The 24,525-nt window shown below is 40.6% G+C and overlaps 1 protein-coding gene across 2 annotated transcripts in view; it reads left to right on the top strand.

Annotated features, from left to right (window-relative positions):
- The window catches only part of ZDHHC3 (zinc finger DHHC-type palmitoyltransferase 3), a 33,813-nt gene that overhangs the window by 4,682 nt on the left and 4,606 nt on the right, over window positions 1-24,525 (top strand). Inside the window, exons 1-6 of one of the 2 annotated variants that reach the window (XM_063156524.1) lie at window positions 6,740-7,069; window positions 9,801-9,925; window positions 13,097-13,193; window positions 15,072-15,153; window positions 16,889-17,019; window positions 19,697-21,369. In XM_063156524.1, coding sequence (XP_063012594.1) covers window positions 6,764-7,069; window positions 9,801-9,925; window positions 13,097-13,193; window positions 15,072-15,153; window positions 16,889-17,019; window positions 19,697-19,855 — 900 coding nt within the window. In that variant the 5' untranslated portion in view covers window positions 6,740-6,763 and the 3' untranslated portion in view covers window positions 19,856-21,369. Of the gene's footprint in view, window positions 1-6,739; window positions 7,070-9,800; window positions 9,926-13,096; window positions 13,194-15,071; window positions 15,154-16,888; window positions 17,020-19,696; window positions 21,370-24,525 lie in introns of those variants that run through there. The other variant, XM_063156516.1, reaches the window with a different exon arrangement.

Here is a 24,525-nt window from a genome sequence, read left to right as displayed (position 1 = left end):
GCAGTCTCTCTTGCACGATTGCTCTTTCCTTCCAGTGCTTAACTTTAGAGAGGTGGCAATGCAACAAGGATGGTATATTCAGGATTAGTATTTCTCTTTTGGCTTGGGTTAAGTAGCTTGTGTGTATTTGGTTTATTGGGAAACTGGGAGATTGAAGTAACAGAATATCTCTGTTGCCCTTGCAGCTCTGATAGTTAAAAACTTACCAGCTATTTTGTAATGGTTCATTACTTAATGACAGTTTTATAAAGTACCTTCTATCTCTGATGAAAGACTTACTAAGATCACTGACTGTGATCAGACCAAGTCAGATCCAAGTCTGACCTCAGTCTTGGTGCCCTTGTGATTTGTGCCCTGTTTCTACATCTTGCCCCAATTTTGTCACTCATCCATAGTGGTCCAGTGTTTTTGTACCTTGGACAGTAACTACATTGTCTTTGCTCTCCTTTGCTCAGGCTGGCAGCTGACAGGCCTTTTGGTGGGGGTGCAATCACCAGATAACTCAGACTCTTAGGTCAATCATTATTGCATTACAATTTATTTATACGATACATGTCCATTAGTTAAACAGAAATGATACAGACACTAACCAGGGAGCTGTTCCATCCACCCTGAGAGACTGCATGCCACAAGCATCAGGATAGGGAAACCCCTGTATTTGTAATTCAGAAAACATGGCCTTATTTTCCTTTCAATTCTACTAATGGAATTCCTCTGGCACTGTTGAAGTTGCTTCTTGTCCACACTGATGTAAATTAGAGGAGGACTGAGGGGTTTGTGCCTTATGTGGCTGCATCTCTTTTGAGGTGCAGTCTGATCCAAACCCTCAGGATGGAGTTTCTAGATATGACAGACATCTTTGATGTAATTTCCCCCTCCCCTTTCTCTCCTTAGGGAGAAGTTTACTCTGTGTATTTGCTCTCGTATTCAAATGTGTTCTTCAGGAAGGCATGACTTCAATTAAATCTTCCCCTCTAATAAGATGCTTCTAATAAAAATAATGAAAATATGATTTTAGCATGAGCCATTTTTACTAAGGTCTTGTTCACGTGTGGCATCCTTGAAGTAAGAAATAAATTAAAAATAGAAAATAACATCAGAATAGTTGATGTTATAAACACTTTTGTAAACAATTACTGTAAAGCATTGTAGTGCAGCCATTTACTCACTTTACGTATAGAAAAATGTTATAAATTGGTTATCATCTGGTTTTACATGCTCTCTATTCCCCCTGTTAAGGGAGGTAATCCAAGCCTGTGCTTTTACCCTCAGGAAACATAAATTTATTTTAAGCCTTGTAATTTTTTAAAGATTTCTTTACGCCATTTTTCTTGAGTATGGGAACTGAAAGTGTTGCAATTGCCTGACTTCAGGAGTCAAAGGATTCAGGAGACTCTTGAGATGTTTGTCAGCCTTTTGCTAAAGGCAGATGCATAGCTGGTAATGTAATATTTAGGCTGTAACTGTACTCCTTAAAGTAGCCTGAATTTCCAGGAGAAAAGTGAAGAAGTGTCTGTGGTAGGCACAGTGCTGTTCCCTGCCCCTGGAGGAGGCTGGCAGCGCTGACTTTGCCCTGTGATAATTCCATCTGACTCATCGGGTGTCCCGTAAGCACAGCCTTCACTTCCCTGCCCGCTCCTTCCCTCCCTGCTGCCTCTGCCATTGGAACCCAGCAGGAGGTTTCTGCCCCTTTGGGCTTTCAGCCCCAGTTGGGGTGGGGTTTGTTGTGTTTGTTGTTTGTTTGGTGTTTTTAACCATGTGTGGAGTGCCGAAAGTATGCCAATGGAAGTACAGCTCTCTGTAGCAAATTTGAGCCTGCTAATAATAGGTTTGCTTTTTTTAGCTGCCTTTCACAGACCTGTTAGATGTGTCCCGTTGACCCTCCAGGGTTTTGTAAACCAGAGGTTGGAAAATGCCGTGCCAATGGATATCTGGGTGAATCTGCAGGAGACTGCCAAAAATTCTCGGCATAGCTGGCCTCTTTTGTTGCACTCCTGCAGATCAGATAATGCTTTTTAGGCCTTGCAGGAGCCATTAGGAAAATACATATAAATTCTGATATTTTCGTATTATCTGTGCTTTGGCAAGTTTTCACAAGCTTGTTAGATTTTGGTTGCATGGAAGTGTGGCAGGAGAAGCATAGGTAATAACCCTTTTGGTTAGGAAACTCACCTTCTCTTATGTCTCTTGCAAAGGAAGATTTAAATATGCAGTGTTTTAATCTATTCAGTTTTATCTGCAGAAAAAAATGAAATAAACTTAAAAATTAATTCTTCTGCAGTTTCTGTCTGTCTGGAGCTGACTGATTTTGTTTAAAAGGACATCTGTCCTGTGGATCTAGATTGCTTGCCTTAGCTGTCGTGAATATAGTAAGCCTAGTTCTTTATGTCTGCTTCCTTTTGATGATAAAAAATGAGTATTGTTTGTCAGCTCTCAAGGTACTCTGTGTGTCATAAAAGCTCTTTGGAAGTATTTCTTTAAAGTAAATTAAAAACCAAACTGAAAACCTAAAAAAGGTCTGCCATCTGCCCTGATCTCTCTTCTTTTTTATTCTTTTTTTCCCCTCAGTATTGTTTTCATGTAGCTGGCAGAACTTGAAATTCACCCAGTTCATATGACACAATGCAAATGTAACCTCTTCCCCGAGTTCAGTGTTAATGGACTTGTAATAGAGGAAATGGTTGCAATGTACACAGTAATGCTGTGGTTCTGCAGGTCATACCCATGTGCTTGACTTCACTAACATGAATAATTACATGAGAATCAGCAGGTTCACAATGATGGTGGTTTTAAGCTTGCTGTAAGTTTTGCATCAGAACCTCAGGTAGCTTTCAGACACTTATTGGGTGAAGGCCCACATCATTTGTTTGTGTATTCTTAACAAATTCTTTGGCTGTCACAGGCAATTAAAAACCAGATTTTTTTTTACATGGCTTATGGCATGTGAAAAGACAGTTTATATAGGGTGTAGTAGCATATTTTAAGTGTTCATTGTTGCAGGAAGTAGATTTTCATTTTTGTTTACATTTCTAACTTTTGTATTACATGTTTTTTGATTGTTCCTGTATTGCCAAATGCCTTCCAGACAAAAAAACAAGAAGAGGTCTTTGCTCTGTCATGTCATTAAGCTGAATTGATGTGTGTGTTGTCATTGTATCTCACATTTACCTAGTGGCCTCTCTTGTAGCCTGACACCAAGATTAAATCCTTAAGCCCTATGCCTACACTGTTTACATATTGTTTGCTCCAGAGCAGGAGGAGCTGACATATTCCATCTGTATTATAAATTAAGTTCATATGCAGCATGATTGAAGGGCAAACCAGTTAGTGCAAGTTACTGCTTCCACCCTGCTACAACCTTTTTTTTTTTTTGGTTGTTGTATTATTTATCTGAAAATACCGAACTGGATAGCATAAACCAAAACAGATGTTTGTATATATAAGAGCAAGGAATTAAAAAAAACCTCACTATCCAGGTCATGTAGGGGAAAAGCTGAGACTTTAAGCTCCTATAGCTTGACTCTTAAGATAATGAACACTAGAACACATATGTATTTCTCAAAGCAATATATGATGTTTATGTACTGATTTATTTTGTTGCCTAATGAGGCTCTAAAGCGAGCATTAGATGGCAGAGTACATTAAATAACAAAATTTTTCTCCAGCCACAATCAGGGGCCTGTGCTCTGTCCTCTTAACTCCCTGCAGAATTGAGTCTCCAGACTTTCAGATTGAGGGGGCCTCAAGGCTCCTTCCAGTTTCTCCTTAGACAGTTACACAGCAATAGATTTTTCTTAATTTTTTATTCCCCCAGTTTAGCTTAAAATATATCTGATAGAGAGCTGTAGAACTTTTATTGGAGTGCAACTACTTCCTGCACTTGCAAGAGAGATTAATTTTTATTTCACTGCTGAAGTGTGCTATTCAGGACTAAACCCACAGCTTAATCACTGTGTGTTTGTTCAGCTTTCAGTCAGTCTTTGCTCATTCTGACCTTAAGGTGACTTGTCAAAGGGATTCCTTTCTTAAATAGGAGTTTGCTTTTCCTGCGACTGTTTGATTCCTTTGCTTTGGGATGCAAAACCTTAGGGGAGGAAAAAGTCTAGGCAAAAATCCTGAGTCTGTGTTCAGGGCTGTCCCAGCTTGTTACTGCACCTGATGTGTCAAGTCTAAACTTTTGATTGGAAGCTGAACACCTAAATTACAGTTTTCTTTCTTACTTTTTAGTGTAATGTGGTGTTCTTGTCAACTGAACGCTGTTGTCAGGTGTGAGTCTTTAATTATGTCAGTTTTATTTTGAGCTGGCAAGCAAGCATAACAATTTTAATAAGATTATTAAACAACACAGTGAAGGTTAACCTGTTTCCTTGAGCGAGTGGAAGAACTAAGTCTTTGAAGTACTTGTTAAGTCTGTGTGAATGTTTGAATACATAGTTGTCCTTACAGCAGTTGTGAAAAACGGGAGAAAAGGCATGCAGGTACTAGTAGGTATAGATTTATCTGAACTTAGACTGCCATATTGTTTGGGTATTCACTATTTACAAAAATTACATAGCTTGTCTTCCTAAATATCAGAAATCACAAGGCTGAATTATAGCTGTGGTTAAAATACAGAGTAATTACAACGTGTTATGTGAATTTTGTGAATGAGGAGTGGGTTTTTTGTTGTGGGCTTTTTTCTTGTCAAAGTAAATGACATTCCTCACAAGGACATTTTCATCTTGATATTTCTGTTCTGTGGGATGTGTGTATAAATACAAGACTGATATGCTTTAACATTAATTCACGTGACTTTCTTCAGATTCATAAACCACCTTAAACTTGCTTGGCAGCATACTAAATGTTCCAAGTGGAAAAATGAGAAAATATCTAATTCTCCTAGTTTATTTATATGAGTTGTGCTAGCAACAAATACTGTAAATTGTTTAGTTCATCTGCTTCTGTGCACCTAGGAGGTTTGTGCTCCTGGCTTTTGCTTCTCATTGTGGCCACAGCAGTTCCAGTACCTCTCTTTGTGTCACTCGCAGTCAGGTGCACAGAGCTCTGTGCTTGGATGTAATTAATCATCCTGCTAATTAATAACCTTATTCTTTGGCTGTGAAAGAATAATTGTCCTCTTATCAATTTGGTCTTCTTAAAAGAACAGCTGAAAAGTAAATTATCATCTCCTTCCCTGTTGAGATAGGGGCAGCAATATCTCCATTTAGGTTGGTGTTAGGCAGAGTAGAGCTTTCTTCTTGTACTTGGCAGAATTTAGCCATAAGATTTGGAGAAAATTTGAAGTCCTGGGGATTTCTGCAGTTGTCTCACTATGTTTTATGTAAAATATATCCATTTTTAAACAATTAATGACAAAAATAGCTTTAGGGTGAACTTTCTTGGCTGAAAAAATAATTAGCGGTGAACATTTTCTCTGAATTTAAATGGCATAGTGAGCGCTCTTGTTTTGCAAAGCCATGAGAATAAGCCTTACATTTTGAAACAGCAGGAGGCTGATACCTTCCATCAGGGATCTGCAGTTCAGTGTATTTGGTAGTAGAATGATTGCAGCCATTTTTGTAGAAGGTGGGTCTTTAGAGGATGTTATGTTATGAAGCATTTAAAGCACTGAGCAAATACTCTGAGTAGAAGTGTGTTTGGAAGAGGTTGCTGGGTGTGTAAAGAGCTGCTTTCAAAGTGTAGCATTCCAGGTGTGCTCCAGCATTGAGTGGTGGATGGAGTGAGTGCAGATGGATTGATGCCTTGCCAAAGACTTAGGAGCACCCTCTCTGTTTTCTCTCATGCCTCCATTTGGTGGGAGTTACACTGAAACACAATCCTGGCGCATGCCTGGAGCATTACTGTTCCTGGTTCCAAGATGGCCCTTACTCTCTGGATAGACCAGGTGTCTGCAGAGCTGGAGAGGAGAGGACAGGGCAATGTCAGTGTTGGTCCTCTTGCTGCAGTAGAGTGGAGTTGGCTGGAAAACGGGAAGCAAAACAAATGCCATTGAGGGATGGAGCAAAGGTGGTGGGAGAGGCATGGCAAAACAGAAGACTTCCAAGGGATGTAAGGCCAGAGGAGGAGGTGAGGGTGGGAAAGAGCTGTTGTTGGGAAATAACATCCTTCAGCCAAGAGTAGAAGTTCCTGTCAAGATATTTCCTGGGTTGCTTCTTGATCAGTTCCTGCATATCTGACTGTACTGCTGTTTGTTTTTGCACTTTTACCCCAAAGCTGGGAGTCAGTGGGTAAGGACGGAGTCAGTGGGTAAGGAGGAAGGATACCTTTTCCACTTGCTAAGTTTCCCAGTATGTGTAGGAAAGACCCTTCCCTTCCCCAGATATGAAGCAGAAAAAAGGGGACCCTGCCAGCTGTGACAGGACTTTTCTCCCCTCATGTAACAGTGCTGAGTTCTTGCTTCAGTTCCTGTTGTGGCCACTCCTGTTGGCTCCTACCTGGTGACTTTTTCTTCATTAAAATGCTTGTTGCCTTCCACTTAGGGAGGTGGAGGTGGCACACAGGTAGACCTAGTGTGTAATTAAGCACTTCTTAAAAGCACTTAGAGTCTTCTGAGTAAGGAGTGTTCCGATAAGCGCAAGAGTGTGGTTTCCCAATCCATTATTTTATGTTTGATTTATTTACCTTTTTCGCTTTTTCATCTCACTTTCTGCAATTTTCCCATGCGATGACCGTGCCGTTATGTGAACAGAGGTCTGGATGTCTGGCAGAGCAGTGAGCACTGTTTCTGACTCTCTTTCAGATGCAAGTATGGACATAATAGCCTATGATGATTACTCCAGTCCACCGCTTCAGAGATATTGAAAGGACACCTGAATACCTCCAGCCAGAAAAGTGTGTTCCACCTCCTAGCCGCGCTTCCCTGGGAACAATGTGGTTTATTCGAGATGGCTGTGGTATTGCATGTGCTGTCGTTACCTGGATGCTGGTGTTCTATGCCGACTTTGTAGTCCTTCTTGTCATGCTAGTTCCATCGAGAGATTATGTTTATAGTGTCATCAATGGCACACTGTTCAACACCTTGGCTTTCCTCGCTTTGGCTTCACATTTTCGTGCTATGCTGACAGATCCAGTAAGTATCCACCTCTCTCCGTGTGTCTCGGAAAGAAACAGGCGGTGTTTTTCTTGTCTGCTAGATGTTGGGTAACTCAGTTGCCGAGTGAGTGGCAGATTTAAATAACTTCTGTGTGTCAGCCTGCTGAGTGAGGCTGCTGATGTGGTATGCTAATTTTTCGTCCCACTCAAGTCGGATGCAAAGTCGAGGACCCAGCGTTAGATTCCTGGTGTGTGAGCAGCTCCTCTTTCTGCACTGGGAAGGAGAGTGTTTCTCTCCAATGCTGTTTTCTCCCCAGTGGCAGATCTCGTGTTTGTGGCTTGTTGTGTCTTGACAAACAGGAAAGCTGGAAAAGCTGGTTTTGGTTGTCTGCCTTGGCAAGTATTGCTTCAGCAGAATAGAGCAGAATATGTGTTGTTTTGAAAAGCTGTGTTACCATCTCTCATTCTACTGATTTTCTTGAGTGTATTGGACAATGCTGAAATAAGTATGGTCTGAGCATGAGATGGCAGTTCTTAGGCAAGTTGGGGAGCATCAGAGCTTTGAGATCCCTTTGTATGTATCCTTAGGACATTGCTTTGAGAGATCAGATCTGCTACTCTCTCATCTTTCAGTTTGTGACAAGGTAAAGTTTAGCACCATGATGCTAATTCTGAATGGCCTGTCATGGTTTATTTTCCTTAATAACCTCTGGACAGTAGACTCAGTTCAAAACATATCTCCACTAGTTAGTGGAAGGAAAGACAAGCTTAGACTTCTCTTTCCTCACAAATGTTCTTGCTGCTGTTGGGAGTGGTGGTGTGCCTCTGATAACTGTCCCTTCCAAATGTTACTTTCTCCTTGAAACCTTGTTAGGCGCTGTTGAGACTTCAGTACAATTGTTGTTTCTTATATTGTAGCCCTTCCAGAAGCCCCAGCACTGCAGAAATGGCTTGATTTGGGGTATTCTCACAATTATTGGTAAAGACTGTTGAATTGCATGCTACTGCTGCTGGGCAGAAGTGTAAGCAGTACTTCAGCCTCTGAAACTTCTGATCGCTGGACTTGGGAATGGAGGGTTGCAGCAGTTTGTTAGATAGTTTGTATCCTAAAGATGGTTGTTAATTATTGTATGTTGTGTGATTTTTATGCTTAGGGACCTTCAGGTGGCTGCAATTATTTTGCAGAGTTAGCAGCAGCTCTTGTGAAACAAAAGCTGTATTTTGAAATGGGCTCGTTGGAGCAGTGTTGGAGAAGCAGATACAATTTCTGTTGAGAGTAATTGGTAAAAGATATGTTAATTCCTTGTGTGAGGTGGGATTTGTGTATGTGGATGGAGAGCCAGTGGGATTTTGTTTCATTTTTATAATGAGGAATTCAGCTAAATAAAATGCAGGAAGGAAGATACAGAGAAGGGATGCACTAACATGTGGCAGACAGTGAGTCTGAGATTAAGGAAGCTTCCAGGACATGGGGAACCAGGGGCATATGTAGGATGAGAATGAAGCAAAAAGCACTGCTGAGGCAAACAAGAAGAATTCTATTATAAATAAATTACCAACTCAGTTCTTCACAATTGATAGCGGGTGTCCTGCATTTCAGTGGATCCTTCTAAAAACTTCTTCCAGTGGATCCTTGCTAAAAACATTCCTAAAGTTTGAGCTGTGCTGCATACTGAAGAGAGAGAACATGAGTTGTAGCAATTTTGTGGAAATTGGTTTTGGTAATTTTTAAATTAGTCAGGCCTGTTGGGGAGGTTTTGTGGGTAAATGCCCCCAAAGATTGCTTTAAAAAGTCTCATACTACTGGTTTAATGTGCAGTTCTCTCACTCATGTATCACTCCTGTTTATTGCTGTTAGCAAGTTGTATAGATGTATTGTTAGGAGACTCTTCCATCAGAAATCTGTTGAAATATTGCATCTCTGTTTTTATTTCAATTTAAAAAGCCTTAAATTCACAGAAGTAAATTGTGCCAATCTACTAGCAGTGTTTTCATACACCATCTTTCATGGTGCTCTTTTTTTTTTTTTAGCAGGGGGAGTTTCTTTGGTTTGTTTGTTTTGTTGATTTTTTTTTGTTTTTTTTTTTGTAAGCAAGTTTTTGTCCCTATAAAAACTGTAAACTCATGAACTTGGGCTCCTGTAGCAGCAATATGTTATGTATTTAATGATATACTTTGAAGTGGAAATTGCACAGCTAAGAATTTTTTACCTGGTCTCATTCAGGTGTGACAATTCGTAGTGTTCACTGTTTGAATGTTAACCCCCAATTTAAATAGCAAATACACAATAAAAGCATAACTATAAATACATGAGTTATTTACCAGCAGCTCTTAATGTACACAATAATACTTCCGAAGAAGCTGCTTCTACTGGCATAAAACATCTGCAGTTTTCTGTGTGTTAGGAAACACTGACATGATACATTTGTTGATGTGAAAAGAGGGATGAGGATTCTTAAATATTTTAAGGTTACTGTAGGACTACAAAAGACTAATTGCTTAAGTGGAATTTAATTGATGTTTAAAAAAAAAAAAACAACAAAAGTCCCACCAAAATTATATGTAAGTATGTGGTTCCATATATTAAGAACACATTTAAATTTCTTTTCTGAATCTTCTTGCTGTTCTTAAAACTCTGTTCTGTTGATCTTAGGGAAACTTTTATTTCTTTTTCTTTCTGCCCCTCCCTTAGTTTTAAGTCATCCTGTTGTTCTTAGCAGCCATAAAGTGCACAAGTTAATCTCCTGGTTTGTTTTTTTTCCCTGCAGGGTGCTGTACCCAAAGGTAATGCCACAAAAGAGTTCATCGAGAGTTTACAGCTAAAGCCAGGACAGGTGGTTTACAAGTGCCCAAAGTGTTGTAGCATCAAACCTGACAGAGCACATCACTGCAGGTAAAGTCTGTTCTGAGGAGGGCTGTCTCATCAACACCTCAATAATTATTCACCAGTGTACCTTGTTATTGCAGTCTGACACTGGAGTGGGTCAGTTGAGGGATTGGCATGCAAATTCTGTTGCCAATAGCACCAGACACATTTAAGCTTCTCACAAGAAATCTCATTCCTTTTCTGACAAATTTTCATATATAGGAGGCCAGGGCTACTTCGTGCAAAGTGAGAAACACTTGCAATTTTTGAGTGCTGCCTTGGTTCCAGACTTCTAACTGACATTCCATAAATTTTCATGTAAACATGACTTGAAAAGAGACATTCTATACCAAAATGCATAGAAATCCATAAAGCGTCTCCCAAAGGGTCAGTGTCTTTTCCATTTTTGTTTTTATTCACAAACCCATTTGTCAAACTGTGTATTCTATTTAGAAGTGATATTTAAGTTAAAACTGAAGTGCAGGTAACTGTATATGTATTTTTAAGAGTTCAGACTTCCACATTTCCATTGAGTGCTGTGACTTTGTTTTTGTGCTGTGTGATAGATCAGTATGCCTACTGATCTGTCATGTCCTTTCTTTTTCTGGTAGGATAAACTTCCCGTAAGACAGTAACTGGTAGTGAGCTTTTTAGTACTAAAGGCAGTGAGCAAAAAAATAACTACTTCCTAAAATTCTCTTCTGCTTTTAAAGCAAGCGAACCTGCTTTCCAGTAAGTGGTTAATAAGTTTGCACTGGTGTCACTTCCTTACCTACTCAAAAACCAATACATACAGAGAGAGCTCACACCTGGGCTAGTGCTGATTCATGCAGTGGTCTTGTGGGGAGGGAAACATGTGCTAATGAGCTGAGCAAACTTGTCCTGCTGTTTGCTTTTTTCATATTTGTTTTCAGAGCTTCAGTTTGCAGATGTTTTTATTTTTTGTTGTTTTTCCTCATTTTTTAAATTTTAAGGAAAATTGGGAGTTGGTTGTTCAGCAGGAGCAATGTGGTCATGCCAATCACTTATTAATGCTACTGTAAAATCCCCTCTGACAGCTTTTCAATTATGAATGAAACTTCACATCTAAAATGCTGTCTTGATGATGACTCACAGTGTAGGTAAATGAAAAGGACTCTGGCTAAAGACAAAACCTTGTCACTGTGGTCCTTTTTTCTGTCCTTTATGATAAGGTTTTAGACATTAAGATTTGGGAAGGTGATCCACTCACCACTGATGTTATTGAGAATCTTCAGGCAGACAGTTTTTTTTTTTTGTGGCCTAGGAGATTTATTAGACTTTAAGACACCAAGGTTGAGTGTATGCATCAGCAAGAGATCCTGCTAGCTGTATGCCAGAGGGACCAGGGTGTTTTTGATGGATGTGCTATTTAGTGAGTCTCTTGTGCCCACTAAACTAGTCCTGCCAGCATTTGGAAGCTGGGTGGTTGAATGGGGGAAGTGTCTGACTATGGGCAATCCCTGCTCCCTGTAGTGTTTAGTTGTGGTTTCTGTGTTTCCTTTTCCACCAGCTAGCTTCCTGTTCTGCCTGTCATCCAACTGCTTTTGGTACACGTACATGGAATAAAACTCCCCTCCCAGTCTCCTCTCCTGCCTCTTTCACATCTGTGACGGGGCTGCTTCAGGTTGTCCCTCTGGGGAAGTAGGAGCACTTGGAAGGTTGCTTGGGTACTCCCCTCTCCCAGAGCCCAAGGGAAGTGTGTGCACACCTGCACACAGGGAGGCATCCTCCTCCTTCACCATCTTCCTCACCTTACCCCTTCCTTTTTTTTAATCACAATGAGAGATATTTGTCTTACAAAGTACATTAGCTGGCAGATAAGTTGCTTTTACTGTGCCTGCTGATTTTAGACCCCATGTAGCTCCAAATAATTTTAAGCTGCTTGTTCTGGCAAAAGGTGGCTTTTTCTTGTTTCCCACTGGACATGGGGCTGACAGATAGTAGGGCACCCATGTTTGCCTGAGGAGAAGGAGCTCCTGATGTGCTTGCCTGGACTTTCATTTAGGATCAAGCCTGTAGCAACTCATTTGTTTTTCAGGCATAGCCCATATCCTTGGGGATTATCCCTTTCCACCAATTAAAGTGAGTGAAAGGCTGTTCTGACAGAGATTTTCTATTATTTATCATACATGCTGATAAGAACGTATTTATGTTTTTGTTTGAGTTTCCTTTAAGTGTTTGGGTGTTGAAGTTTATTATTTATATTGAGATCAAGATGCTTTTTGTTATAAGAAGAAAAATAAAATTAGCAGAGCGCTTAGTCTTTTCTGTTTAATTGCTGCCAGAATTGTTCTGGAATGGCTCTTTCCTTTCTGGTCTATTGTTTGTTTGCTTTGGGGTTTTGTGTTTTTTCATATTTGATTTCTGTGCTTGTTTGTACAATGTGGTATCAGGAGACTGACTGGCTTTAGTCTCCTATCATATGAGAAAGCAGCAGAGAAAAAGACTTCCTTTATTATGTGTGTTGGAGCAGTCACTGACTAAGCAAGAGAATTATGTTCACAGTAATATATAAGGTAATAATGTTTTAATTATTCGACTTCCAGCCACAATTTGCACGTTGGCAAGAATTTGAATTTTCATTTCATTAGTCTGGTTTTGTGAAGTACTTTAACATCTAATTTCACCTTGAATGTCTATTGTGGTACCATCTTCCTGACTGACTGCCACAGCTATTTTCTGCTTGATGTCAAGAATCTTTCCTAATGCCTTATTTGATTGCAAGTTCCTGCTACCAGCAAATGTTGGCAAATAAACCTGAGTGTTGTTAGCAACTCTGAGAACTAGCTTTATTTATTACTACCTTTTGTATATTAGTGATTTATGTTTAGTTTTAATCTGTGGACGTTTTTACAGGTCAAATAGATTAAAACTAAAAAAAAAATCACAGATTTTTTTTCCCATCTGTCTGAATGTATTGTTCAAACCATATTTTGGAAAGATCCATTGATGTGTGGCATTAATTTTTGCAATGGTGGTTTCGTATTGTATGATTCATTTTGAACAGGCTTAGTCAAGTAAGCAAACCACAAATATAGATATGGTGGCAAGTAAATTCTTTTATGTTCAGATTTCACCTTTGGTTCTTTAGCTGAAATTCTTTGTCCCCCAAACCCCTGTAAAATCCTGTGTTCTTGGAATGAAAAATGCTGTTAATGAAGACCTGTGTTCTTTCAGTGTTTGCAAAAGGTGCATCCGGAAAATGGACCATCACTGCCCGTGGGTCAATAACTGTGTGGGAGAGAATAACCAGAAGTACTTTGTACTGTTTACAGTAAGTATTTCACAGGTGATGCTTGAGGTTGTCCAGTGGGAAGTGCTGAAATGTAGTGCAGAGTCTGTGAAGCAGCTCCCAGGGCTGGTGTTCTCTTCCCTTGTCTTTTGGAAGAACTTTATGGGGACCTGCTGCAGGCTTCTGTTTCACTTATTAGGAAACACCTCCCTCCCCACCATCCATCCACAGCAACAGGAGGAGGCATCACAGGAAGCATTTGTCAGGGGTTTTTGAGGTTTGTATTGGTGGTTGCTCAGCACCCATTTTGTAATGTGAGTAGTGTATTGTGGTGCTGAGCTCTTTGAGGGAGGGGCCATCCTTCTACATCAAACACTGGCTGGTAGGATCCCAGGCCATATATAGGGTTCCTAAACATTATAGTTGTACAAGTGTCTGTGTGGGATCATGTAATAAGAGCTGTTGCCACATCTCAAAGAAGGAGTGGGAAGTCTGCACCCCCTTGGTTAAGAATTATCCACCTTTTAATTGCAAGTGGTTTATTTTTGTATACTTGAAAACCACGGAGGTGCTTGACTTTTTGTACTATATCTGTAGCATCATGAGTAAGAAAACAGGAGTACAAACTTGAACAGTGGATATTTCTGGAAGTTTTGAAAAGTGTTTCATCAAAGTGAACTGCAAATATCCCGTGGGAGTAGTGTGAACATTACAAGGCTGAGTCTCAGTGATGCTCTGTTTTATTAATAAATCTTCTGAGACATCTGTAGGTTTGAGGAAGTATGTTCTTATATTACCAAGCAGAAAGGAGGAGATTTTCAGTTAAATGACAGGCCTAGTGTTCTGTGGTGGGGTTTGCAAGGATGTGGATTACAGAACAGAATGAATCCTATTTCTTTCCTATGCGCAAATGGTTTTTTTTCATTTTGAGAAGTGAGCTAGGTGTTCTAGTCCTCTCAAAAGGGTTTCAGTTACTATTAGAACTTGATATCCACTTTCTAGTAAACTGTATTTAAGACTTAATCTTGTTGAGAGAAACAAAATAAGGGTTGCTGGTTTTATTCTTGGATATTCTTTTTGACACATAAGGAAGTGAAAGAACAGCAGCATGCTCAACTTGCAAGGAAAACCAGAATTCTCCCCTATTGCCTTTTACTGCTTCCAGAGGTGTTTCTTGTTACAAAATCTCTCTCACTTCTGCTGTATGCTTATCTTTGTCAGAATTTGTAGGTTCAGAAGAGTAATTTTTTTACCCCTGTCTTAGTAAATTGTAGTCTAGGTGTAACATTGCATGTAGCTTTTATTCTAACTTTTTGTTACATACAGTTTTTATTACAAAGCTAAGGCCTGGTTTAAGCCAAAAATTAATAAGTACGAAGTATTGAAGTCTGAAAGAAACTTTCTATGCCACTGTCTGCCTCAGAGAAAGTACTTCTTAAAAAAAATATTTCTGAACCTCATACTGGAAAACAAAGTGCGTTTTCTGGTTAAAAGAAAATGGCTGTTGTTTCTCTGGGAAACTGTAGTGCTGTCAAGAGCAAGGATGTAGGCTTGGACAACAGGGTACCTTGATCAGTGTTACTGTTCTCTGAAAGTCATGCAGTGCTGAGCTGAGGTAAGGGCAGTGAGCTGTGTGGAAGGCCACTCTGGGACACAGGAGGCTGGGTTTGGATTCAGCATCTGCCTCGATTGCTCAGAGCTGTTCATAAGGAGAGAAGGAGTCTGTGTAATTGTGGCATTTGCCAGCTTCATGATGCTTTTTCAGGGGAGATGGGAGAGCCTGATGGTTTTTGGAGTTGTTTTGTGGTTTGGTTTTATTTTGAGCTCTTAGCACTATGCTTTTAAATGAGGTGTTGGGAAGATAAAGCATTTTGGTCTTTGAACTCACTTGGTTCCTGTATTATGTCCTTTATTTTTCAGATGTATATAGCACTGATTTCCCTGCATGCCCTAATCATGGTGGGATTTCACTTCTTGTACTGCTTTGAAGAAGACTGGACAAGTGAGTATAAACAAAATACCTTATTAAAATAACAGATTATCCTTTGAATAGGAACTTAGAATGCAGTTGGCTTATTTCAGAAGAATGCTATCAACGTTCTGCTATGCTATCTCTATTTTTTTTTTGTCTTTTTAATGATCATTCCCAGGACTTCATAATTCTTTTTGAGCTGCTGGAATCTCTGTCCTGAAAAGTCCTCTTTTAACTTACACCTGATAGTGCCTAGGAAAAAGCTGATATGTAAAGACACCTAAGGAGTATGTGTGCAATAACCTACTGTTGACATGAACACAGCACTTATTTCCTGAATGCTAGCAAAAGATAAGAATGTGTATGCTTTTTTAAAAAGGGTACTGTGAATCATTCTTGCAAGACTGCCAGGAAAACATGCTGCTCTTATCCAAAAATCCACGCTTACAAGAACAAACAATTCTTTTCCTCAGAAAAACATAAACCCAGCAAACCAAAACCAGAGCCCAAACAGCTCAAAAAAGTGAAACCAAAAACTTCAGCACTCACTCTGAAGTAGTCAGTGAGTACATTTTCACGAAGTCAGTCTATGTATGTTCCTAAAACCACAAATGGGTATGGGAAACCCTCAATGTAATGCAGAGTTGAACAGCAAGGTATCAAAGAACGTGTGTGCACATGTATGTACTGCCTGTGAGTTTTTTTTTAAAAGGAGGAGGGTTTTTTCCCTTGGAATTTCAGTAGTAGTCTCAATATCATGACTGGTTTTAGATCATAGTACTGCAGAGGATACACATGTGAATTGAATTTGAAAAGGTTGTTTTGCACTTTAAAACTTTGTAAAACAGCTGCCAGCAGTCACTGAGAACATCTGCATTTGAGTGCAGTGGCCAGGGCTGTAAAGGAAGAATACATTAAAAGATATTTCCTTTATGTCCTTTCTCAGAGAGCCTGTTCCTGTGGGGAAAGCACTTCCCTACCTGTCCCAGGTTTAGGTGGCAGAACAAAGCTGTTAGGAGAGATGGATGTGCTGTTCCAGCTGCCTTGTGTTTGTGCAGATTGTGTTAGTTCCTGATTATCTGTTTAAGCCTAAGATCTCATTAGAAAAATACAGGCTTTTGGTGAGAGTCTTAGATTTTGGAAAAATGTGGAGATGTTCTGGCACTTACAGCACTCAACTATGACTTTGACCCTATAACATTACTTTCTTCTGCTCCTCCTTTCTAATTACCTTCTTGGGTTTCTCTTTTCAGTTCTTGCTTGAGATTGCGCTATTGAGTATGAGGAAGAATAGGAACTTGGTTTAATCTGACCTTCTTTTAGTTATGGCTTAGAACAGTTACGAAAGGAAGCACCACCTGGTTGGTGCTACATATGCACATGTCCTGACTGCCAGCTTGAGATTTTTTATGGACTTATCACTGTGGAGGATCTGTTAAGTCTAAGATTTAAGAGAGAACCTCCAGGTAAAATGGAGGAGAATGGCATCATAGTTGGTGTGCTGGGGAAACACCAAAGTGGAAAAGAAAGTCGCAATCTTGAAGCGTTGCAGGGGTTTTGGTGAGCTTTTTCACTTCTTTTGAAATTTGAGGGAGTGATCATTTTATGGTTGAATGTCAGAGCTTCTCTGGGTATCTTTCTGGGAATGTTGTTCGTATAATTAATTGATAATTCGGGTATGGGAAATTCGTGGCTTAGTGGGTGTTTTGCAGCAGCTGCATTACTTGGTGTCTACCCTTCCAACTCCATTGTTTTGTCTTCACAGAATGTAGTTCCTTCTCTCCACCAACTACAGTGATTCTACTCATCCTCTTGTGTTTTGAAGCTCTCCTATTTCTCATCTTCACCTCAGTTATGTTTGGGACCCAAGTACACTCCATCTGCACTGATGAAACGGTGGGTGTCTCACTCTCTCCTGTCTCTCACCATCTGTAGTGACTACAGGGCTACAAGGTTTTGCCTCATGGCACAGGGAGACCCATGTACCCTCTGAGGAGAGATCCAGTGTAATAAAGCTGAGCTAGCACAGTGCTGGATGGTGCTCTCTGGGGTTCCTGTGGGACACAGGGTACCCTGTGCATTCGCTGGGGTGCCATGTTGACATAGCTCCCATGAGGTAGGCATAGGTAGCTGGGGTTACTCCGTAGAGAGTATTTGTCCCTGTGGATTGGAGAACCTTTCTCCTTTAATGAAGTGCTTTTACATCAGTATTGTCTGAAATTCAGCTGTGTGTCCTGGTTGTCACTATTCACAGATTTATGTGCTGGAAAGGCTGGAAAGCCAAGATGAGAAGTTGGGGGAGGAACACACACACCCACACACACACACCCACACGCACGCACACCTTTTAGGCTAGAAGATTTTCCAGCCTTAGCTACCTGTTCAGCAGTTCAAAAACTCTTGCCAGAAGCCAGAAGGAAAAAGAAAAGGGAGTGGAGTAGGCTCATGGAAACTGCTGGATACAGTCTGCTGCAAATCCACCAAGCCATCTCTGATTTGAAGATGGCATAGTAGAGATCATATAGTAATATTCCAGTCCTAAATCCGTGTGTTCGCCCACTTCTGGAAAGACGGAGCTGGTGACTCCTGGGGGTATTCCCACACTTGTGAATACTTGCACTCTTCACCAAGCATGCTCAGGTATTTGAATTAACCAGAGTGGCTGGAGAGAAGTGATAGTCTTAAAAGAGGGGCAGCTCTTCTTTCCTCCCCTGCCTTCTTTAGGTTTCTTTCCCCTTGTTTGCCCATGGCCAGTTGAAGCTGGAGTAGATGTTTTTGCTGCTGTCAGAGAGCTGTGACTGGCGTTATATGCTGTACAAGCCCATTGTTCTGAGCCTTTGTTTGCAGTGCTTTCCTTAATGCTTGACTTCTGCAAGAGGCTGATGTTCCACCTGTGTGTGTTGAGAGGAAGACTTCACTGTGCTTTCTGATGGGGAGAGCCCCAGGAAGAAGTACAGAGTGGTACAGATCCTGCTGAGCTTGTGTTCAGCACTAAGTGTGTGAATTAGCAATGCTGCCTGTGAAATCATCATTTGAATTTCGCTATCTTTGGAACCTGTCAAGAATTTTTAGAAACTGCTTCCTACAGCTGGGCACCCAAATAAGCCCCCAGATTTTCCCTTCCAGTGCAGTTCTGGGGCTCGTAGTTGTTAAAGGAACAATGCCACATTCTAAAATAAAGGAATGAAGTATGGTCTCCCCCATTGGGTTGTGGGTTTTTACTTTTGGGTGTTTTTTTAATATGTCCCAGTAAGGATTCTGCTCTATGGAATGTCTCATTGTTCATTTGCTAGCATTGAACTAGCTGTATGCAAGCAATCTGTTTGGAGCAGAGGAATATTTCCAGGTGAAGTGCTTCTTGGTGTGCTCTCTTGCAGTGTTCTAATTTGCATTTTAGAGACAGGGCTGTATGTTGCCCTTTTTTCACCTTTCTCTTCCAGTCACTGGGAGACTTCATTCCTCAATTTGAGTATGTTCTCCTGCCAGGATGGTTCCTCTCTGCCTGAAGGGACCCAGAACCCTGGCATTTTGCTGTGTCTCTGGAGGTGACATTACTAGGGATTAGCACAGCTCCTGCAGCTGCCCGTGTTGTGTCAGCAGAGCTCCCAGCGTCAGTGATTGGAGGCACACCGATGTATGGCAGTGCATTACTGCGTAGCGTGGCAGACACATGCCGGTCAGGAGGAACCTTGCCTTGCAGAAGATGCAGAGTCAAGGAACTGGGTGATCTGCCAGCTGCTGCTGCTGCCCATGGGAGAGTGATGCTCTCCAGTGACTGCTCTTACTCATTTGGCTTCTATAGCAAGCATAAATGGCTTTCCTGAAAGACCAAATTCACTTCCTGGGCTTCAGACACAATATGGGTTTTTATTTTCTTTTTAATGTTTAACTAGTGAATGTTTCAGCTGATTGCTTGATGGCTTATTTTTGTTCTGCCTCTAACCTTTACTAAACAATGCCAGTGATTTCTTCAAATCAGTATCTTATTTAACCCTCTCTCCCTGCTGTCAGCCCATGCATGTTTTAGCAATGATTCTAATGACACATGAAGAGGCACCAGGTAGACTCAGCTACACTGAGCCATGGGCACTTCCTGAACTTGCTTGGTGAATCTGAGAGCATTACAGAGATTATCTTTGGGTTTGTGGGGTTTTTGGTCCCTTTTTTTTTTTTTTTTTTTGTCTGCAAGCTTGTAATGGTTTCTTCTAAAACTTTTCCATCTGGTTAGCACATAATGCATTCAGCCATTAAAGCACATACTTTTTGTTTGGTTTTAAGTGGTGGGTTTTTTTTTTTTTTATTGACATCAGAGGCAATTGGATGGCAGATCTTAAAATGGTTCTGAAGTATGTAGGTCTGAAGAGAATGGAAGCAATTTTATTTCCAAGGAACAGTTTCTAGCTTTGGTATTTTTAATATAAAACAGAGAGAAGAAACGGAAAGGCAGTACAGATGCATTTGTATTTTCTTACTCTGTCCTTTGGACAAGGGGTAACTGAGAGGAGACCTTTCCCCGAATCCAGAGCTACAAAACCTGAGTATTTGACTGAAAATGTCATATTTCTGTTTTCAGGGAATAGAACAGTTGAAAAAGGAAGAGAGAAGATGGGCTAAAAAAACAAAATGGATGAACATGAAAGCAGTATTTGGCCATCCGTTCTCTATAGCATGGCTTAGCCCATTCGCAACACCAGACCAAGGAAAAGCAGACCCATACCAATATGTGGTCTGAGGAATTCCTGACCAGCATTTCCACTAAAATAGAAACATATTACAGCACTACTGTTACAAATTTTCCATGAATGTTTAAAACAAAAAGCAAAATGAACTTTTTTTATGTCTATTAAGTGGCTGATAATTGCAGAGGAAAAAAAAGCCCTGTGTTCCACCATTTTAGATAATTCTATATCTCTGGCTGAAACTGCTGCTTTTTTTTTTTTTTTTTTTTCCCTTTTCTTTTTTTTTCCTTTCTTTTTTATCACATTAACTTTACTGGCATTTGTTTCTCTTTGCTTTCTGTATGGCATAACTAATGTGAAGGGAATCCTCTCTTCTCTGTTATGGCCCACCTCTTCTGAGTAAATTCTCATGCTGTCTCCTGACTGTGATGAGCTCTGTGGATGACCTGTGAGTGCCAACAGCCCTACACAGACACCTTTGGACTTCCTGAAGGAGCACATTGCTCTTTCATAAGTGAACTTGAACAGGGAAGCAGATACTTCACGTACCAAAAGGTGCAAGACCAGAAGGCAGCACAGCAAGTGAGCCAGTTGACCTGGTGGTCACAAACAGTTAAAGTACTTCAAAGTTGCCAAACCAATTCTCACTCCACCCTCCTTTTTCCTTCCAGCCACAGAACTGATTCCATCTTTCTGGCATTATTTTATCTGTTCCCTCCCTTGTGTGCAGGAAATTGTTGCCCCTGTAGGATAACTGTGGCAGATTTAGAAGACTGTTTGGGTTATTACATGCCTTACATTTCCAGGAAAGAAAGAAAGCTAATTTTCAAGTGTTTAGAATAGCAGAATCATGTTTTTTGATGTGTGTTTGTCTTGGTAAATGACTTGTTAGAGCAATGCCTGCTAAACAGTGTTAACGTGAAAAACTGACATGAATGCCCAGGTTACTCTAAAGACTAATATTGATGGGATGTGTAAATGTTCCAGGGTGGTTGATCTATATTGTTAGCTTTGCCCTGGTTTAGAGCTTTGTAAATCTTTTCTCCTGTTTATGCATACATGTGGATGTGTGTAAGCACACGCACATATATGTGTAAGGGTTTGAAATTGGGAAATACTTACGGTAAGGAGCCTGCATGCTGTTATGAACTGTGTGGTGATGAAAAGTGGGAGGGACAGACTGCATTCCAAAAACGGGTAGAGTTATTAAACCATTAATAATCCCAACTGTTAATGTTAATTACAACATCTTGTGTTCAGGCAGGAATTTTATTTATATTTTTGATTCACAACTCCCATGGGCTCATTAAATTAATTGCAAACAGAGGAAATACACAAATCAGCTGCATCTGTGACTTCCAAGGAATCTTTTCTTTCCTTGGTTTAAAATATTTTTTGGAAACTGACCTGCTTAGACTGCTTCAAAGCCACGGGGGAAGGGAGGGAGATCAGGGAAGGAGAAATTTAATGGATGTCTCATTTTGGAAGTAATGTGAATGCTGCATCTTTTCAATCTGTTAATGCTTCCATATGGAAAACAAATGCAATAAAACTTTTCCAAAAACTTGTTTGCTGTTCTTTCTTTCTTTCTTTGTTCCAAATCTTGGGAAAAATCTGTAATGGTTTTCTGAACTTTCACTTCTGTATGCAAGCAGGCAGAAGCATATAAAAGTTAATTAACTTATGTGTACAACTTCTAAGTTGAAAAGTGAGTTAATTGGTAATATACTGATCTGTTAATCAGTGGTTTATTTCAGCAGCTGGGAGAGGCTGTAACTCTGGTTTGAGTATGTGATGGTGTTTCTCAGAGAACGCTCCCTTAATCCTTAAGCTGGGTCTTGGGCCGTGGTCAGTCCAGCCAGTGAGACGTGTGCAGGGGACAGTTTGAACTGGCAGAGAATCTGGCCCTAAAGCTGCCTTGATGCAAAATCAGAATGTATTGAAGGGAGAGGCTTTAGTCACCTAGGCAATTAACTAATGAATGCATCTCTCTGTAGTTCACTGCTTCAAAAATTCTTTTGATTACAAATTCTACATTCCAGTTTGGACTTATTTTAATTATTCTTATTAGCTATGTGTTCTGGAGGAAGATTAATTACATTGTTTTGGCCTTTTGACCATTGTGGAAAAATGTGTAACTACTAATGAGTTTTTCTTGTTTCAAACCAAATGCAGATTGTTAAACAGCATTCTATAGTACTTAGATTTTCAGTCAAACTCTGTATTTTGTCTTTAAATGAGGTACCTTCGCAGAAATGCCACTGGTACCTGTCCTGTGTGTGGTGATAACCTGGGCCTTCAGATTTTCTTGTGCTGTATGACTTTGTTTGATGCAATTGGAATGGTACTAGAAGTAAGGCAGTATTAGTATGAGAAAGGCAGACTTACTAGTTTGCTGATGGAAAGTATTTTCCTGGTCAGGACTATGATTTCAGGTGCTGGTTCTGTTTTAGTGTGGCCAAGAGAAAGGACAAAATCAGAGCACTTCTGTTTTAAAAAACTAAGTAGTGCTCCATGCAGAAATGTGGGAAGGAACTGCTGTAAGAGAATTTCTGCCTTAATCATGATTTTCTAATGGCAATGCTTCCTGTGTCTTCTCCTTAGCCATCAGTTTGTCTCAGTGCTTGTCTTTTTGGTTTGCTCTTTCCTTTCACATCTTAAAAGTGCATTGAAAGAAGTTAATGCATTTCTTCTAACATTCAAGAGCTGTCCTGCAGATTGCTTCTGGGTCAGACCATGCAGCCCACCATCCTCCTCTGGCACTGGGCAAGAGCAGATACCAAGGGCAGTAATTGAAGAAATGGGTGTTATTCTACAGCATCACAGTGGTCACAGGTCAACTTTTCTAACTTTCCCCATGTTTGCAATGTTGTGCCTTTTACTTAAAGAGGAATGTCCAGTATCTTATATTTCTCAGTGTATGTCTTTTCAGTATTGGTTTAAAATTATGTAATTTGAAACAGGGCGAAAGATGATGCTTTCTAAGCATTTTTTTTTATTAAGTAGAATAGCTGCATGATGGGAAAGAGAAAGAGGTGTTGGTTTAATTCAATACACAAAATTCTCACTTTGTAAAATAATGGTGAGAGATTTATGTAAGTATTTTTCTTATTAAAGAGTTTAATTAAATAGTAGTTAAATGTCTTCAGCAGCTGTGCATTCCTTCCCTCTCCCTTAGATTCTTTTTAAGGCATAACCTCATGCCCTACTGACCATGTGGCCAGCAGCCAAAATTAGATCAAGATACAATTATAAAACTTCTGTTTATTTTGAATACATACTGTGAGGGGATTAGTGAGGTCAGGCTGGGAGAGAGAAAGTATGCCCCTGGCTGTTCTGATGAACTACTCCCTAATTGGCGTTAGCATAACCTCAGCCTGACCTTGCCTTGGTTAGCAGATGCTGATAGGAGCAGGTGAGCTGTGTTTTTTGGGGGAAGGGAATGAGGGGTTGCTGCTCAGAAATGTTCCAAATTTGTATTCCCAGTCTAGATGGCAGCAGGGATTGAAGTGGATTACAGAAACGACTGAGGGCAGGGTTGAAGCTTGTGCTGTCAGGGAAGGGTTTAAATGCCTGATGTCTGTCTCTTCTCCTGCTCTGTGCTACTTGTTTTCCTTCTCTCCAGATGCTCACGCAGTAAGTGCTCCAGCCGTGCTCCAGCCAGTTTGTTACTAACACACGGGAAACCTCTGCAGTTGGCTGAGGAGCAGCGCACAGCCAAAGGTGCTCTCCTGCTTTAGGCTGCCAGAGCCTCTGCCCCCTGCCTGCACAGCCTCTGGGTGCTGGAAATGCAGTATCCTGGAGGAAAAGCTCATGGTAGTGCTAGAGCACTTTGCCAAGGGTCTGCTGTGCGCAAACTCTGCTCCTCTCCACCTTGCCCAGCAGGGAGGTAAGGTCAGGCCCTGGCTGTGGCACACAAATTGTGGCATCCCAAGGCACCAGAGGCTGCAGGGGATTCTCCCTGGAGCACTTGGAATGGTAGATTTGCAAGCTTGGGAGCAGGGTGAGGTGCCACAGGCCTGTGTTTAGCATTCAAAGTCCTTCAGGGCCTGATTTTTTCTCAAATTACAGCCCTGAGGAATTCCGATTTGGTATTGCGTCGTTCCTTTCTGCACGTTGACTGCCGGGTTTCTCTTCAGTCAGCACCAGAAATGGGGCATGGATGAAGGAATGGAGTTCATAAAAGCTTTGCACGCAGCGCTTTGGTTTATGGTGTGCTTTCTCCTGGGTCTGCTCTGCTGACTCAGTGTTCCTGCAAACTGAGCTGCTGCTGCTGCTGTCTTATTTGTGAGGCTGGCAACTAGTGCAGCTGTGGTGCTGCTGAGCTGCTGTGTGTGTTCCTTTCCCCTCGCTGCAAAGCTTTGAATGTTTTGTGTGTTGTCAAGGAAAATCTGTAGAATTAGAATGTGAGAAGCATACTGTTCTTCCATCTCTTCTAAAACTGTTCTTTCTTACAGTTTTAACCCCATTTGCACTTTTTTTCCCCTTCCCTTGAGTTTCTCAAAACTTGGATCCCAGTATTCTTGCTTCTCTAAGAATAGACTTTCTGTGTGGTCACTTGTATATCATTACGAGTGGATCATACTAAGCTGCAGATCTGACTCCTCTCTTACCTGATACAGAAGATGGGCATAAAAAATCATGCCCTATTTCACACAGTGATAGACTTAAAAAATCATTAAGAAAATAAATTTTAGTTCCCTATTTCTGTGTGGAGAAAACT

The sequence above is a fragment of the Melospiza melodia genome, chromosome 1, assembly GCF_035770615.1.
Source record: "Melospiza melodia melodia isolate bMelMel2 chromosome 1, bMelMel2.pri, whole genome shotgun sequence".
NCBI lineage: Eukaryota > Metazoa > Chordata > Aves > Passeriformes > Passerellidae > Melospiza > Melospiza melodia.
This window is presented reverse-complemented; position numbering and strand designations above follow the sequence as displayed.